Below are 18,562 nucleotides of genomic sequence, written 5' to 3'. Positions count from 1 at the left end.
GGCCCCATTCAGCCACTGACTGGTAGTACTCTTGCTCTGTCTCAGTCACCAACTTTTTGGAGACCCCATTTCCTTATGTGTAAGCCAGGGAGGTTGGAGCAGATGGTCTGAGAGGTCCTTTCCAAATCTGATTTTCCGAGGCTCTAATTGTGGCCAAGGCACTCGGTGTTCTAGCGGAAGAACTGGTGACTGACCTCTTCATGGAGGTCTACCTGCTGGAGGAAGTGTGCTGCCTGTGGTTTTCAAACAGGGTCCCTCAGTTCCCTGCAGGCCCTGGTGAGGCCCCAGGAGCCGCCTCAGAGAGCAAGGGTGAGGTTCGCTCGCCGAGCTGGCGGTGTGCTCCCGGTGGACTTGCTTTTTACCCATTTTTATAGTGGACCGGGAAACTTCCTTTCTGTTTTTATAGTGGCCCAGGGCAACTTTTCATGTTTTCAGAGTGGAATTGCATTTTAGACTTCTTTGCATTAAAAAGGATCCCTTGCTTAAAAAGATCATTGAAAGCCTGTGCTGGTAAAAATGAAAGAAATGCCTGCTTTTCTCTGCCCTCCCGCTCCCTGGAAAACAAGCACAGAAAGCCGGCTCTCAGTCAGGGGATGGCTTCGGGCAGCACAGGAGTGATGAATGTTCGCAGTGTTTCCAAGCTATCAGTTCAAACGGTTTCCCTGGAAAGTGGGCCTGCTGCACCAGACTCAGTCAGGGGAGCAGTAATCCCTTTTCAGCTGGGATTACACACTTAGAAAGAGGCCGAGCAGGTAAGTGAATACTGAGGAAGCATGTAAGACTCTAGGGAGTGGTAGGGACTATGGAAAACTAGAAACGCACATGGCCAATCTAAAGGGACCACTTGTGCCCCAGCCAATGTTCTCAGTGGTTAGAGCTTTAGCCCACACACCAAAGGGTCTCAGGTTCGATTCCTGGTCAAGGACATGTATCTGGGTTGCAGGTTCCATCCCTGGCCCTGGTTGGGAGGCAGCCAATCAATTTGCTTCTTTCACATCTCTCTCTCTCTCTCTCTCTCTCTCTCTCTCTCTCTCTCTCTCTCTCTCCCCCTTTGTCCCTCCCTCTCTCCCTTCCTCCTTTCCACTCTGTCTAAAACTCACTAGGAAACAAATATCCTTGGGTGAGGATTAACAACAACAACAAAAGACGGAAGAGTCCACTCACCCTTTCTCGGCCTCAGTGGCTGATTACCAGACAGTGGGCAGGTGCCCATATTCTGATTTTTTTTCTCTCAAGAAAATAGGTAAAATTTTCAAAAATGTTAAATACTCATATATTTTTATTGACAGTATTACAGATGTCAGCAATACATTTTCCCCTTCTTTAGTCTCCTCTGCCCAGCCCCTCCTTGCACCCTTGCCCCCCAATCCTTCCCCCCCCACCCCTCATCTTCACCACCCTATTGCCCGTGTCCATGGGCTACGCATGTAAGTGGAGGAAAAGCAGTGTTGGTCAATTGCCCAAATTCAGCCTGGGGGCCACTAGTCTGCAGATCTGACTTTAGAGAAACAGATTGCTCAGAGGCACCAACATACATGAGTTCTTATCATTCAGAAGATGGTTTTCTTGCTATTATATTAAAATAGGCCCACGTCGGTCTCTGGTTCACACTGTCTCTATGATTATTATTATTGTTAATGTAAGTTGGCAGCATTTATAAATGACAGAGCCATGGACAGGCCACTCATAACCAGGGTTTATAAGATACAATGTTGGTGCATTTTTTGCTCATGCTGTTCTCATTTAAAGTAGATTCTTGTTCTAGGAAAATAAGATCGTGGGATAGAGTGGTGCTTCCTAATATCCAGGATTGCGATAAAACACGTCTTTTGCCTGGTGGTTTTCAGTTAATGCCACACATGGTTTGTAATGAGGGAGAATTTGTGATTGTTATTTCAACCACATATGTTACATCCCAATAAGTATGATTGAATTGAAAACTTTAAAAATCCCCTTCACTTGGTAAAAGTTAGCTCTTTCCCCTTATGTTTCTGCTCCCATTGATACAAGATAAAAGAGAAAGTACAGACCCAAAACAATGGCTTTCTAGTATCAACAGCAACAATCACAAAAGAAACCAGTGATTGATAATGTAGTGATACGTATTACAACTATTTTTCCCAGGAGCATAATACAGGTATAGTTTTTAATCTTGAGTAAAATAGTCAGCTTCTTTATTTTAACAGCGCATGCAAAAACTAATCTACAAAGAAAGAAATGGCTAGGTTTTCTTTCTCTTTATTTTTCTCTCCTTGATTTTTTTGGGGGAAGAACACACACCAAAAAGCAGGAAGTATAATATAGAAAGCCAATATGCAGGCCACCAAAAAAGTAAGTGTTAACACTTGTCCAAATTCACTCAGGAATTTTTTATTTTTATCTTTTAGGAAAAATGAAGCATTGCAGATAAAGTGTTACTTCCCTTTACTCCATTCTCTTCTTTCCAATAAGCCAGTAGTATGAGGACGTTATCAGGATTCCTTCCAGTGTGCCTTTTCAGAATTTTACAATATGTATGTAGATAGATAGATACAGATAGATGGATAGATAGATAGATACATCGCCATATGTATATCACAATAAACACTATTATACGGTAGGCTATTAGTGTTATTTTGTACATTTTGAAATGTTAACAAATGGTATTATATGCAACCTGATTTTCTCAGTCAAGGTATATTTTTTGGTATTAATCTATATGAACTGGATCTTAATATATACAGATCTAGTTCAGCCATTTTAAGTTCTTTATACTATTGCGTTGAATAAGTAAGCCACTATTTATTCTTCTGATGATACTCATCATTCACTATTATGAACAGTGCAACAGACAATGCCCTTGAACTTGTCTCCTCAGGCACACATATCAGAGTTTCATTGGAGTAACTTTCTAGATGTGAAATTGTTGAGTCATTTTCAACTCAAAATTTTGGTTGTTTATGTTCATTCAGGATAAAATCCAGTTTTCATCAAAACTGTGCTGAAGTCAAGCATTCTTTCAGAACAGATCGTTCCCTAATCTAAATCTAAATATAACTCTTTGCCTTCACTCTCACTATTTGAATGAATAAAATTTCTCACCTTTCACACATACATAGGTCCTAAGGGGATTGTCTAAACACTTTGTATATGGCTTCTAATATTTTTCTGCTTATTTAAAATCTTCTGAAAGGTAATAAATACAAAATAACTCTTGGTTTTGGCATTAATTTGTCTCCTTAAAATCCTTACATTTTACACCTATTCAGTATTGAACTTCCAATTTTCCTTTAGTGTCACACAAATGTAGATGTTAATGCAACCTCGAAGAGCTTCCTGAACTTGAAACTGTTGCTGCTACTCTAGACTGAAACCGGTTGGAACATTTCCCCTTTCACGTAGGAGGCAGGACATCAGCCCCTTTCTGGCACAGTAGATGGGTAAGGCACAGTGTCCTTGTATGCTTTAGTTACATGCAGAATTTTACCCCCTTCTTTTTTTAAAAAAAAAACTGAGCTCTTCAATGGAAACAAAGTTGAGCTGGTGATGGAGAATAATGATAGGGCCCAAATTAGTACCTAGAACCTTTTTGAGACATCATCTTTAATTCCCACTTAGCACTCACATTTGGGTGTTTTCCCAATGTTATTCTCCTTTAACTAGAGGAATGAACAGAAATAGGCATCAGTGCCTTCTGGCCCATTGTTTCTCTTTTAAGAAACACGGAGTTTAAATGTTAACTCTTAACAGATATGGCCCAAGATTATCTTGAGCCCAATGCAGAAGCACACATGTTTGGCCTCTCTGCGTAACTGATAGGAGGTGCTGGCCACAAGAGCAGGATGAGCTCCCACCTACTGTGGATAAACTTTGTTATGACTTGAGGTTTTATGACATTTATGAAGCTTTTTATTTGGGGGAGAGTTGGGTGATAGGGAGGTCATCAGGTTTGTGTTCCCAAAGATCACTCTGGCTACATTTAGAGAAGATGTTGGAGGAGGCCTGGAGAAGCTGTACAGAGATCAGTTAAGAGACTATTGCAGTACTTTTGTGAGCAAGGAGGCTAACTGGGGAGGGAGAGATGGATGCACCTGAAAAGTTTAAGAGGCAAATCCAACCGGCTTTGGTGATAGCTGGGCTCCGGGGGGTGAGGGCAGGAAGAAGAACAATCAAGATCAAATGAGTTTCCTCAACTCTGATTAGCTGCACGATTATGGGCTCTAAATAGGTGTACGGGATTTTCATCACAGCTTCCTGTGAAACAGTTTAATATCAGTATTAGCTGAAGCTAGGCAGGCTCAACCTCACGCCCTGTTCTGCATCGTGTGATATTTATAAGACGTCTGACCAAGCAGCTGTCTACTTTTCTTTAAGGCAAGTAGCAGTTTCGTTAGACAGACAAAAGTTGTAGGATTCCTGTAGTCACAATATGCTTAATTTAGGGAAAATTAATGTTGAAACAAGAGTGTAGGAGGAAACACTTTTTATGCTCTATTTATTTGCAAGACTGATTGGCTAGTGTCTGGTGTTCAGATGAGCTAACACAGAAGGTAGCATCAACTACATATAAATGTTGAGAGTTTTCCTTGCTGGGATGTTGGCTAGAAGCACAAAGGAGAATTGCATTCCTCAAAATGCTTCATAATTATTTTCACCAGCAGTTCTCTTGGAAGGCTTGTTTGTTCGTGGGGAAAGGACAGGGCAGAGGGCTGGGCCATCAGCATTTTTGGCTCCATATCAGGTAAACAGTGGCGCTTAAGGGAGTGATGGCCTTGTTCAGTGTTCATGGGCTGTCAACAGCAGGCTCGGGGTTGAGACCTTCCATCTTTGAACGAGCTTCTTAAAACAAAATCAAAACAAACCAAAACAAAAACAACAAAATGACTACAGTGCCATCTAACCTAAATACCAAGTCTGTCGTCAGATTGCTCGTGCAACAGATGTATCCACCCCCCGAAATGATTCCATTCTCTGCCATCATCCCCAAACCGGGAATTTAAAGAAGTTATTAATCTAAAATATAATGTAATGATTTATTCATTCTTCTTGACTATAATGATTATCAGCTGGGTCCACTCTGGCATCTGATGCCATCATAACTTCTCAAACAATAGTCTTTATTAGATTGGTGTCTATCTTTTATTTGTGGGGGTTAGTGGAAAGGTTGGGGTGGAAAACTGAGTTCAAGAAAAGAAAAAAAAAACCCCAGCTGTTTTAAAATGGTGATTAAAAAAGGGGGAGGGCTGTCATCACTAAGCCCTTTTACCCCCACAATAGAAATACTGAGCTAAATTAATGTGAATGACCATAGTAATTTTCAGACCTAAATGTAACCAGTAAGGCTCTCTGTAAGACTTATTCTCTATGACTGTTTAGGAAGAAGTGTAAAGCTGATTAGCAAGAGTAAAAGACATGATTTCTTAGGATGCTCTGGGCATGCTCTGTCAGATCCCACCACTGATTTTATTGGAAAAGGTCCAGTTTCACAATGGTCCTTCTGAGAATTGTACCACTTCCTGGGTTCTCCTTGGACAGGGAATGACCTAGAATTGCTGTCCATATGTACCCCCCAATCTCCTGCTCCTGTAGAGACCACATTCTCCCAGGTACCTAGGGCTGACCTGGCTCCTGGAAGCTGCCTGCCTCTGCTGTCGGCACAGACTCCACCTGGCTGGCTGCTTGTTTTGCATAAGACCTTTTTGTCCCATGCTGATTGCCTGGTTTGAAGCAGATTTCATTTCTTTGAATGCCGTGTTGAAAGAAAATCTGTTTGAGATGACCCAAGGCAATTGTTATTAGACCAATAGAAAACAGTATTTTTTCCTTTTCGAGGGTCTCTCTTTTTTGGTGACTCCTCTCCTAATAGTTTCAGGTCCGGACAGTTGCAGTCCTACATCTTCTTTGAGGTGAGAGTCCATTTATTTCATCCACATCAGAGTCTATTTGACCAGGGCTGGTACAGCTCCATCACTCTCCACCTGCCTCGTGTTGGGTGTCGCCCAGCTTGCAGGGCAGACGATTGCTGCCTCCGAATGCCTTCGGACAGTTGTGTGCTGGAGCCTGGAGGCCTGCAGTGTGGATGTTCCAGCCGTGTCCGTGTGGCCTCTCCTTTCAGCTGGCTTTGTTTATCCAGCAGCTCATTACTTAAGAGAAGCCTGTCAAAATAGGTTAAATATCCTTTGGGAAACATGGTCCCTCACATCCTTGAGATACCACAATATGTTTAATACAGGGAAGATTGGCTTGATAAGAAGAGTGTGATTGACTTGCATCACTGAAAAATATTTCCCTGTTATTCCGGTTGAGTTTCCATGAGCATCAATAAGCACTAGCAAAGCGGAGGACAATAAATTTCTGCAGCCGACACATAGAGACACCAAGGGAAGCAGGGAAAATGATTGCTGATGATTCATTCTAACTACTTGACCTTCTGACCTCTTCTCTAGATATATGACCAAGATGGGACACTACAGCACTTTATTGATGGTGGGGAACCTAGTAAGTCGAGCTGGATGAGGTATATCCGATGTGCAAGGCACTGCGGAGAGCAGAATCTAACAGTAGTTCAGTACAGGTAAAGTATACCTCGATTTCCCACTTATGGAGCGGAAGCCCTTGGGCTTGCATATACGAATTCAGGCTTGCTGCTAGTTTTGAAACAATTCTGCAGGGCTTTCTGCAGGACCTCTGCAAGGACTGGCAGAAATTATTTATTTATTGCTAGGTTTCTGAAACCTTAGTTCTTGCAGCAGTCATTGCATGAGAATTCAGGAATAAAGATCCTAGTAGAAGGCCTCTTTCACTCAGTGCACGTGGTACAGTCATTTCCACATCCTCACCTGAACCCCCACGTTGGCTGAGTGAGCCCAGCACACCCGCTGATGGGCGCACACACAGAGACGTGCAGATCCAGCCCCAGACCCCTCGCTTTCAGTCACCTTCAGGCCTTCTCCCCAGAGGAGCAGTTTCATTTGCACAAAGGCCGGGAAACCAAGGTCCCTCAGCCTTCCCAAGGCTGCTTTCCCAAACCCGCCGTGCTCAGCAGCACCACCTGCGCCAGAGTGACCTCTCCTGAGCCCTGGAAAGGTGCCAGCCCGTTGGACTTTGGTCCTTGGACGATTCAGAATACGTTTCAGGAGGTGAGGTGGTTCCAGAGCACAGGGAAGGCCCTGCTTTCCAAGCTTTTGCCCAAAGACAAGGTGGAGCCACCCCCATTTCTCAGCGTCTCACAGGGGTGGGAGCTGAGAAGCAGATGCTGAGCCACATCTGCTCTGTGCACCTGTTGGTCAAGCTTCCCCGTTCAGTGCTAAAGAAGGCTGGCGTGGAGACAAGCGATCACATAGGAAAAAAGCCCTACCACTAAGCCTTCTTTTCTCAAAATTCCCTCGAAAACATGTGCCATATAAATACATGACCTCAGTTATAAACAGCCATGCTCCCTTTAGAATCAGAAGCAACTGTTTAACTTTATTAGGCACCATTGACACATCAAAGCAAGAGGCCCTGAGCTCGGCAACTTGGAGTTCTGCCTGTGGCTCTTTATTTTCCTTTCCTTTTTTTTTTTTTTTTTAAATGAAGCCTTTAAAAAAGAGAGAAAGAGCTTTATGCCCCGTATAGGTTAAAGGCTGCACCACTCTGGCTCGCTCGAAGGTCTCCAACCCAAAGGAGCGTGTTGGGGCAGCATGTGACACTGCACTGCCTCGGTTCCTGTGCAGTTATGTGTCATGAAATAATGGTCACATGAAACAGCGCACGGCAGTAGTTCCTTACCCTGCTGTGTCCAGGCCTGGCCCACCTTTATTGAGGCTGCATTTCTGTGATGAAGGTTTTATGAAACTCGCAGCTAGAAAATTAGTAAAGATTGCGCTTGTCCATTCAGCAAGAGATAGCTTGGCTGGGCCTGTAACGAGCGCTCAGGGAGCTCTTGAGGCAAAGTCGGGATCCGGGCGAACGAGAAAGCCCGGAGAGGAAGGTGGGCATGAGTAAGTCATTACCTAGCTGTCAATAGTAAGTGGATTTTATAGCTCCCCTTTCTTGAGGGCGCTTAAACTCCAAGTTCTCTCTGCCGTGCCGATCTGTTTTCGATTACTTCAGATCTTTATAAAATGAGCTACAAAAACACAATTTAAAAAAAAAAGAAGAAACACTGGCATCCATCACTGGTGACCACGTCCAAGAGTAAGAAAATAGAAAAGTTGGACCCTGAAGAGCCGGCCTAATTTTTATTGTACATGAATGTCCTCTTCACAGAAAGTCAGCTGGTTTAGATTCGTTCTGTTATGATTTGTAATATCTAAATGGAATTTTCTTCAAAGCGCCCTTGATTGATTGACCCTGAGCTGAACGTTTTGTTTTTATTTTGAGGCTGACAATAATGTTTGTTGGCATGTGCTCTGCTTCAACTGTGTGGGGACGCCGCGGAGCTATCTTTATGAGTCATCCAACCACAATACTAAATACATGTCAGCAAAGGAAATATTATCTGAAAAGGGAAAAATCCCTTTGATGTGCTTCAGCATGCAGAGATTTCTGCGAGTTTTGGAAGCTCTGCCCGCTTGTAAGGAACGGTGTACGCTTACCCTTCCCCCCCCCGCCCCTTTCAGCCGACTCCGTGCCTCCGAGGACCACCCATCGCTCGAAAACAGTTCTGCTCTTTCAGCGGCAAAGTGTGTCATTTGGTTTTAGCACATTCATTTGCCGGGCGCTGTGTTTATATTAAGGGAAGCCAAACCGAGAGATGAAATGTTACAAGGGTGAAGTACAAAGTAGACTCAATTTTTCTCAAGTTAGGAGATGCCAGTGATTTATAGCTCGGCTCCAATTTTGATTTTTTTTTTTTATGTAGCAGTGGAAAGAATTAATAAAATGCACAGTGCTCGGGGATGCAGAGGGAGGAAGGGTAGTGAGGGCCGGACAACTGGCTGGAGTTTTTGTCAGATATTCATAGAATGTTGGGGAAAAACATTCTGCTTAGCTAGCAGTGCCCTCGTGAGACAGAATGGCAGCAAGTAAGGAAAATAACAAGATAAATGAAATTTTTGCAGCTGCAAGTAAAATATTGAGAATCTGCACTTTTTTATTGATCTTTATGATCCTATTGCCAAGAGCCACTTTGTGGTGACAAAATATGTTGACAAGTGCATATCTCACTGCTATGAAAAATGTGGTGAAGGATTCGCCTTCTGTCTGCAGTGTTGTACAAGGAACAAATTGCCTGCTACAGCCCATTCCTTACAGAGAGGCTACAGTGAAGGCCCACCAACCCTCAAGGCTTTTATCTGGAACTGGAGGCTAATATTTGCAGCAATTCTTCATTGAGAAAACCAGTTGCGGTCTCATTTTTTTAAAAAATCTGTAGATTTTTCTTTGCAGTACCAAAGCTGTGTAAAATAATGTTTCTTTCTTGGTACCTTCACTCTATCATTTCAGAGTGTAATCTTTCCACCTGAGTCAAGTGCTTCTCTAGTACTTATCGAATTGCCATCCATTTCACAGAAGAGGGGGTTTCTCTTCCCCTGTATCTAACTTTAGAAGGAAGGCGATGGGAGGGGGACTTTTATTTCTCTCAATCCTTACATCACAGAGCTGTTTAATTTTATTACAAATTTGTGAACTCCCAATGCCAAGTTGCAAGAATACACGTAATGCTTTTCCTTCAAATAAGAAATCAATAGTGTTAATTTATATACAAGGTTGAGGCACCAGTGTCTGCAATTTGCCAAGAGAGAGAGTTTTCTCATCAGTGTGAGATGGAATTCTTTTTAAAAAATGAACCCTTCCTTTTTGCTGTCTCCTGGGCCAAATAGTCTCCTCAGCCAAGACGCTGTAGGAAGGGACCCCCGTGGAAATAAACTGTGAGCTGTTTATCATACTGGGTTACAGGCTTTCATTGGCTGCTGGGAACAATAAGGTGGGTGCTGGTTTATTGCAAGCATTAACTGTGTAGGTGGAGATGGGCAGAAGTGTTTGGGGGCAATGAGAATGTGATGGGGGCACATGAGTGCTACATGTTACTAAGCTGGGTTTTCTTTTGTTTTGAATAGGTCGAATATATTCTACCGAGCCTGTATAGATATCCCCAGGGGCACCGAGCTTCTGGTGTGGTACAATGACAGCTATACGTCTTTCTTTGGGATCCCCTTACAATGCATTGCCCAGGATGAAAACTGTAAGAATTTATTTTAGCTCTGAATTTACACCTCAAAATCCCTATTGTAAAGCTGACGTTTTAGTGTTGTTTGCAACTCCTGAAACATGCGGTTCACTCTGCTATGTGACACAAACGTGCACGGTCTGTTCCATCACTTTCTTTTCCCTGTGTGTTCTTGGCTTTTCCGCAGGGCATCTTGCCTTATACAGGGCAATCCTTCTGTGCCTGTTAACAATGTCAAAACGTCTGTCAGAGTTTCACATAATCGCCGGCAGCAATGTTCGGGCAGCTGAGAGTTACTGAGCGCCTACTGTGTATCTGGTTCTGTGCTTGCCACCTTGCAGGGTACCTTGTAAGGTACAACTTCTGCTCCTAAGGTGACGTGCAGTCCTGCTGAGTCACCCTCCTTGCAGAAATGAGAGAATGAGAAAGCAAGGCCCGCTCAGCAGGACTAGCACCCCACCAGTCCATGGCGTGTGCTTTCTCCTAAGTGGTCACTGCAAGGAGAAATGATGGTAAAAATCGTAGACCTATGACTGAGGAATGAACCATATAATGTTCTTCTGTCCTTCTTGCTAGGGCAGCCATTATCTTCTTAAAAAGAATCTAATATCTAAGCAAATGCAAACTTGCAGCAATTTACACTTAAACTTTATATCAGTGCTTTATCAATTCTTTGGAAAATATTTTAAGGTGATTTTCAGTATTTGAAACAGAATTGGGTAATTCTGATGACCTTCAGTGAGAAACAACTGGTTTCAATGATGCTATTTTCTTTCTTGTCCCAAAATTGACTAATCTGTGAACTGATCCTTTGAGATTATGCAACAGAAAAAGAAGCCGAGAGAATAGATCTATTCAAGAAACTTTATTTTGAAAACAAGTTTTACGTTACTTTATCCTTCTCCACTCAACTTTCTCTCTCACACACACAAACGCCACCCCCCCCCCCAAAAAAATGTTCACATTACTACTGAACAAAATGCTGATGATCAGGTATTTCTTTTCCATGTTGCCTTTATTTTTTTTGTGAAAAATAGAATCCTCAGAAGGCGTATTACTATCAACATTCCTTTTCTACTTGAACCCAAAACCAATCTCAAATCAAAACATGAATCTTTGGACATATAGTACATTCCTCCGTCTTCCCAAGTTTCCATTGGAAAGTTTCTTTCCTGCAGTGATACCCCAGTTTGAGGGAGTGTGTGTTTGCATAAAAGAAAATCTCAGTGTTGGACATGAGTGTGTGGTTGATGTTAGAGGCAGATAGGGGCATGGAGGCCCAGAATGGCCCCAGCTTCTCTAGCACTAGCTCTAGGTCCCTGGACAGAAAAAGCACCAGTATCAGACCCCCAGACCCCCAAACCCCCACCCTGATCTGACCTGCTGGCATGGGCCTGTCTGTACGTAGAGCCTTGACATAACCTCACTTTCTGAAATACCGCATTTGATCCAAAAGGATTCCATAAGTCCTTTAATAAAACCTGCTACAGACTCTGAAGATGTTATCATGATATGTGTGTTGAAGATTATCTGGGAATAAACAGCAAAGCCTAGAGTTCTAAAGTACATAGCCCCATAGTCCAACTAGCCATTTGTTTGCTCATTCGTTCATTTATTCATTGTTCAGATATTTACTGAACACCTACTATAGGCCAGTGTCTTTGCTAGGTGCTGCAAATACAGCAGTGGACAAAATAGACAAGAATTCCTGCCTTCATGGAACATTCCTTCCTGTGGAGGGAGACAGATTATGGACAAATAAAGGAGTTAATAAATAGTTTGTCAGGTGGTGATACGTGTTGTAGAGATAACAAGACAGAGAAGGGGCAAGGAGTGCCAGGAGTTGGGAATCACAGTTTTAGAGAGTGATCAGGGTGGTTCCTACTGGAAATGTGACCTTTGGGATGAGACGTAAGGAGGTAAAAGGACAAGTGTTACTGGGGAGAAGAGTGTTCCACGGCAGGCTGTCCAAGAGCGCAAGACCCTGAGATAGGACTGTTCCTGGCTTCTTGGAAGAGTATCACAGAGGTTGGTGTAGATGTTTGGGAGTGAGAGAGATAGAAGTTAACTTAGGTATTGGAGGATGTGGGGCTTGTAGGGCCAGGAGGCCACTGTCTGGGCCCTGCGTTTTACTGTGTAGGCCATTGCAGAGTTCTGAACAGAAGAGTGATACGATCTGACTGAAGTTGTAACAGGAGGACTCTGGCTACTGCGTGGAGACAGTGAGGGGTGAGGGTGGAGCAGGAATTCAGGGGAGAGATGATGTAGTGTGGAGCAGTGTAGACGCGGTGGAGGTGGTGAGAAGTGGTTGGATTCTGGATATATTTCTATTTGTTTGTTTGTTAATCCTCACCCGAGGATATTTTTCCATTGATTTTTTTATTTTTTAGAGAGAGTGGAAGGGAGCGGGGGAGAGAAAGTGAAACATAGATGTGAGTGAGACATATCACATGGGTGCCTCCCGCTCATGCCCTGACCAGGACCAGTGATCAAACCTGCAATCCAGGATTGACCCGGATTGGTCCTTGGGCCAACAACACTTGCTGACACCTTGGATGCTAAGAGAGAAAGGAATCAAGACAATTCCAAGGCTTTGGTCTGAGCCACTGGAAGGGTGGAATGGCCATTTACTGAGTTATTTAGTTAGAAAGGAAAAGTGCCATGGAACGATGACTTAGGGGATGCATTTCTTACCCTTGACATGGATCTTTGGGGTGGAAGTTACACATCTATAACATTGCTTCCGCTTCATGGCTTTTTACACGATGAGAGAGATTTAGAGGTTGGGCTGGAGGATTCCTATGTGCTGTTGACAGCCACCTGAAAATCGGTGTCTGAGAGCATACCTTGTCTTCAGATTCAGTACCATCAAAAAATGTACTTTCTGGAAACACCATTTGCTTTGCTTTTCAGTTCTTCCTTCTCCTAGAGTTCAACCCGGATGAAGCTTTGCTGACTAGAGTATTGAATAAACTCTACCAGGGCATATGTTTTATCATTTAGCACCTGAAATCCTCGGAAGAAAATCCACAAAACCACAGCAGCTTGAAGTATTGTGGATTCAGTAGGTAAACTAAGCAGCTCTTTTGGGTTGAGTTTAAGCTCTAACTGAGGGCGGAGGGAACTTTAAAAGGAATTAAGTCACTGACTAAAATGCTCAACAGTGACAATCCCCTTCCCCCCTAAGGGTATTATAGGAATTTTATTTCAGTTCCTGTCTCAAAGTCATATAGCTGTCATGTGACTGGCCACCCAAGAAATGAGCAGAAAGCTGCATCAGAGAGTGTGGGGGGAGATAGATACATGACTTTGACTCTAACTCGAAGGTGGATTCTCATTCCATGTGACTCAGTGAGGGACCTGGGAATGCTTATACTGAGGACTCCTTATCCTGTACTGAGAAAATACTCTGTGATTTAAAAGCACAGATGTGGGGAAATGCCTGGGCAGGTAATGTGACAGATAGGCTTCCTCAGCACTGAGAAATTTAATCTCAACTGGATCAGCAAACATAAGAATTTTTATTTCGAGTTAGTCACAAAATAAATGAAGGGCCTTAAAAAATGCTTCTTGCCCTGACGGGGTAGCTCGGTTCGGTTAAGGCATTGTCCCTATATGCCAAGGTTGCGGGTGCAATCCCAGTCCGGGCACATACAAGAACCAAGCAATGAATGCATAAATAAGTGGAAAAACATATTGATGTTTCTCTCTCTGTCTCTCCCCCTCCCCCTTCCTCTCTCTCCAAAATCAATTTGAAGAACTGTCCTTAACAAAAGCTTCCTGCGATCAAAAACTTACTTGACAAAACGCCTCCACAGAGCCTTCTCATAGTGCTGTGCACACAGCACACAATTAATACCTGCTCACTGGATAACTATGGAGAATCTGATTGCCATTAAATATCTGGGGATTAAATATTTCAGCCAGATTTTTCTTTGTTAATGAAATTGATATTTGGCCCAAGACATTAAAGGAAAATATGATTTTGCTCAGTGAATAGTACCGGTTAAGCACTTTCATTTATAAAAATATCATTTTCTTCCCATGATTCTTTCAACATGGAAAGTACACATTTCCTATGGAGCGTGTACGGTGGGTTCAGGCTCGAGTAACCGCCCCCCTGGCAGGGCCGTGAAGCCGTGGGGCACACGCACTGCCTGGACAAGGCACTGAAAGCCGCCTCGCCTCAAAGAGAAGGCAGCGTTTCACACAGGCACCTGGGTTCTGGAAGCAATCCCTATGTTATTTGCTTTTTAAAAAGCCATCATTTTAAATGTAACAGAGCTCCAACAAGAGAGCCACTGCGTGGACTGTGGGCCCTTCAGGAGAGCCTGAAGGAATGCCTATGTCGACAGATTGCATCCGCGAGAAGGAGCGAGGTGCCCCAAGAAGGTTTCCAGTGGGGATTAGCTCCTGCAGAGTGTAAAGACCATGGCGTGTTCATATTCATTTCAGAGGAAATTAAAAAAAAAAAACCCTGGGAATAAATGTCAAACAAGTCTTCCTGCTGCTTTCCCTGCCTCGGCCGATGAAGCTGAGGTAGCAGAATGTGAAACTTGAGGGCAACGCGGGAGTTGCCAGCACTGGAGTGAACTCTGCCTCTGGGAGGCCGGCCTTTGTCTTTTAATTTTAAAGAGCAAAAAGTAAAAAGGGGCACCCCTATGTAGTGCTCCCCACCCTCACTATCCCTCCAATAATGAAAAACCTCGGCCCCGGGATAGAGAAGGTCCTACTTTAGCTTTATATCCACGAACGTGGAGGAGATTGCAGTATAGTCCCGTCCAACAAGAACATCTGTGCAAGGGCCCATGGAAAGCATGGTCATGGGTACACACACGCAGACCCTCTCCTTACGGACTCACTCTAGGACAGTGATGGCGAACCTTTGAGCTCGGCCTGTCAGCATTTTGAAAAACCCTAACTTAACTCTGGTGCCGTGTCACATATAGAAATTTCTTGATATTTGCAACCACAGTAAAACAAAGATTTATATTTTTGATATTTATTTAATATATTTAAATGCCATTTGACAAAGAAAAATCAACCAAAAACATGAGTTCGCGTGTCACCTCGGACACGCATGTCATAGGTTTGCCATTGCTGGTCTAGGAGAAGGCACATAAGCCCACAACCACAACACAGAACACCATGTAGCCGCCCTGTGAGCTGCCATAGCCGGGAGCCCGGGGCGTGGGTGGGTGTGTAGCTCCGGGTCAGTGCAGTTCCCCGAATACAGTGGGAAGCTGGAGTTGGACTCCTTACATAAATCTGGAATTGGAAGTTACTTTTTGTACCTGAATGGGGACTAGAAAAAAGCTAACCTCAAGTCAACAGGCCAAGGACGTGTCCTTCTTGAGCCATTGGGTGAGAATAGAATACCACACTCGATAAAGCTGCCCTTGCTAAGGACTGGCGTGGCTTGGGTTGGTTCTGCATGCCAGGTGTGGAAATCCTGGGCCAGGAAACAGATATAAAAATTGGCCTAGAAGTGGAGAATCCTGTAGGGCTATGGAAGAAGCAAGGAGGGGTCACCCCATTGGGATGCCTCTGAGTCTGCGCAGGACTCCAGCAGGTCACTCACTGAACACGCACCCACACAGAGAAATGACAATGACAAGCACAGGGAATCTGCTGTCATGGGAGGTTTGGCCTCTCAGGGGCTGCCCAGACCCCACCCTTGGCACAGGGCGAAGCACTCATCCCTCCATCCCCCCCCACAGCCTTCAGGTGCGTGTGACTCCAGGAATCACCGTTAGCCTGAGGGCCACTTTCCTTGGTCATGCTCTCTTCCATAGCCCGTGTCTACTGACAGTCACTGTAGGGGATATGGAAGATGGTTCCCTTGTCCCAAAGCAGGACAACTAAGGACCTTCTCGGCCCAGACCTGTTCATCTCCTTTCTCAACAGAATCCTCCTCACTCCCAGGAGGTGTTGATTCAGGAGCACTCCCCAGGAAACTGCACACGAAGCTCCAAATGTGCACTTCAGAGTCTGCTTCCCAGGGAACCTGACTTAAGACAGGCACCCCCAGGCTATGTTTCCCATCCAGGTCTCCACTGAGCCCAAACTCCTGTCCAACGGTCTACTCCTCATCTTCACTGGCATGCCCCACAGGCGCCTCCAGCTCAGCATGTAGATCTGAACCTGTTCTCTCCCTCCCGCCAACTGCCTCTCCCCCAGCTCAGTAACTCTCACTCCCACTCATCCAGTTGCCCTTCCTCACCCTTCTATCCAGTCAGTCATCAAGTCCTGTTTTATTAAAAAAAAGAAATTTCATTGATTTCAGAGAGGAAGAGAGCTATAAACATCAGTGATGAGAAAGAATCATTGATCAGCTGTCTGCTGCACTAGGGATCGAGCCTGCAAACTGGGCATGTGCCCTGACTGGGAATCGAACCGTGACCTCCTGGTTCATAGGTCCATGCTCAACCACTGAGCCATGCCGGCTGGGTGGTTGTATATTCTTATATGCATTTCTTTTAGTTTCTGCTGTCCCCGCTCGGGTCAGCGTCACCACCAGCCCTGGTCTGGACTGCTGTAGTTGCCCCCTCCTCTCTTTATCTGACCACATTAGCCTGCTTTTGGTTTCTTCAGTGCTCCTGAGCACTTCTCACCTCAGCACGACACACAGATTCTATGGCAAAGCTGCCGGTGTTTCATCTCCTTGCATTGCTTTTTCCTCTTTTCACACCTGTCTGATCTGCGTACCCTTCACGACTCACCTTCAAGGTCAATGCCTTAGGGACGCCACCCCTCAAACCCACATGGATTCATCCCTTTCTTCTCTCTCGTAGAGCTGATCAAACTTGTATCGGCTGTTAAATTGTTAATACTAAAATTTATATATTTGTCACATTTTACTCTTTCTGAACCTGGAAGATGTCTTAAAGTGAACGGTGACTTACAATGAATGACTTACAACTTGCCATAAGTGGAATTTTAGATTTGATGTTATTTGTAACAACATCTGTTTACTGGCTGTCTCTCTCTCTCTCTGGAGTTTAAGTGGCAGGAGGCCAGGGGCCGTGGTTCTCACGTTCCCCGTATCTACAGTATCAGGCATGGGATAGATGCTCAGTAACTACTTGTGGATTGAATGAATGGACAAGGGAGGAAAGCAGGACTTTGTTTTATGGATCCTGAATTTGCCTCTCAATGTTTTAATTTTCCAGGATTTGATGAGTTTATGGTCTGTATCCTTACTGTACTGTATCCTTAAAGGCTCTGAGAGCTTGCCGTCCTCCATTCATCTTTGTTTTGTAGACTGAAGAGATGTTTCTAGCCATTTGTCTTCAAGTAGAAAGCACTTCATCCTCTTGGTCCCTTCAGTCAGTTGTCTCTAGGCCTTTTGCAGTTGTTTGTACCGTCTTGTGTTGGGATGTGTTTTCTGAATTCATTCCCTATTTTTTTCCTGATAATTCCCTGCATTTTGTTAATGCTCTCGATTGCTATAGCCAGTCAGGCTGGTATTTGGAAAGAATAATCTGTGTCCTTTAGGTCCTGAAGAAAGGATACTTTGTCGATCTCTGGGGTGCAAGCATTGCTACCTATATCTAAAAAAATATTACATTTGTTTTGGGGTGTCCCAGAAAAGAAAAAATAAGACAAGAATTTCATTACACCCATTCCCACTCTTACTGCCTAAATACTACTATTACTACCATTAACACAGATCTCATAAATCTGAGATTATTATAAAAACTGGTTCAAGTTTTCCTTTATTACCATTTTGACATTGACCATTAAACTTAATAAAACTTCATTGGCCCACAAATTCTTTAGTTTAATATAAAGGTTGTGTGACTGTAGCAGTTTTTGAAAATTAATTTATTAGGTTGCTTTTCAGGAGGGTAAATGAGAAGTCAGGATTTATAACCTATACTTAGAGTGTTATTTGAATTATTTCCCCCCGAAGGCATCACAGCCTTCTTCCCAACAGTGAAGCTCTGGCCGGTTTCCTGCTCGCATGCATGTTGATGACATGTTCATCCCACCGTCTTCCCACCGTGCCTTCCTTCCTGTTAGTGGGCATTTCCCAGCCCGCAGCAGCTCAGTGTTGTCTGAAAACTTGTGGGTTTCTCTGTGCTGTGTCTCTCCCAGATTAGTTATGAACAGGCTACACAAGATGAGTTCCACCCCCATCTCTGACAATGCTGCTGCTTTTATTTTTTTATTTAAAAAGTGCCAAAGTAGGAGAAAACATTGCTCCTTATTATTCAATACCTTTTTTTAAAAAACTGTGTGCAATCAAAGATTTTTTAAAAGTCTGAAATGTATGGATAAATGTTATAGTGATCATACACTTTTGCCCCAGAAGTTGAAATTGTACATACATATTTATATATAAAAACACATACATACATAAACCTGTATGTATGTATGTATGTGTGTATAGGTATACAGTGGGGCCTTGACTTACGAGTTTAATTC

At 43.7% G+C, this 18,562-nt stretch overlaps 1 protein-coding gene across 1 annotated transcript in view; it reads left to right on the top strand.

The window, feature by feature from the left end:
* Window positions 1-18,562, top strand: part of PRDM6 (PR domain 6) — a 98,463-nt gene that overhangs the window by 60,470 nt on the left and 19,431 nt on the right. Inside the window, exons 3-4 of the mRNA XM_006764399.2 lie at window positions 6,426-6,553; window positions 10,023-10,147. Of these exons, the coding sequence (XP_006764462.2) occupies window positions 6,426-6,553; window positions 10,023-10,147 (253 nt within the window). The remainder of the gene's footprint in view (window positions 1-6,425; window positions 6,554-10,022; window positions 10,148-18,562) is intronic.

This window comes from Myotis davidii, unplaced genomic scaffold (genome assembly GCF_000327345.1).
Source record: "Myotis davidii unplaced genomic scaffold, ASM32734v1 scaffold159, whole genome shotgun sequence".
In the NCBI taxonomy this organism is placed as follows: Eukaryota; Metazoa; Chordata; class Mammalia; order Chiroptera; family Vespertilionidae; genus Myotis; species Myotis davidii.
The sequence above is the reverse complement of the archived record's forward strand: the minus strand, read 5'-3'. Positions and strand labels throughout refer to the sequence as shown.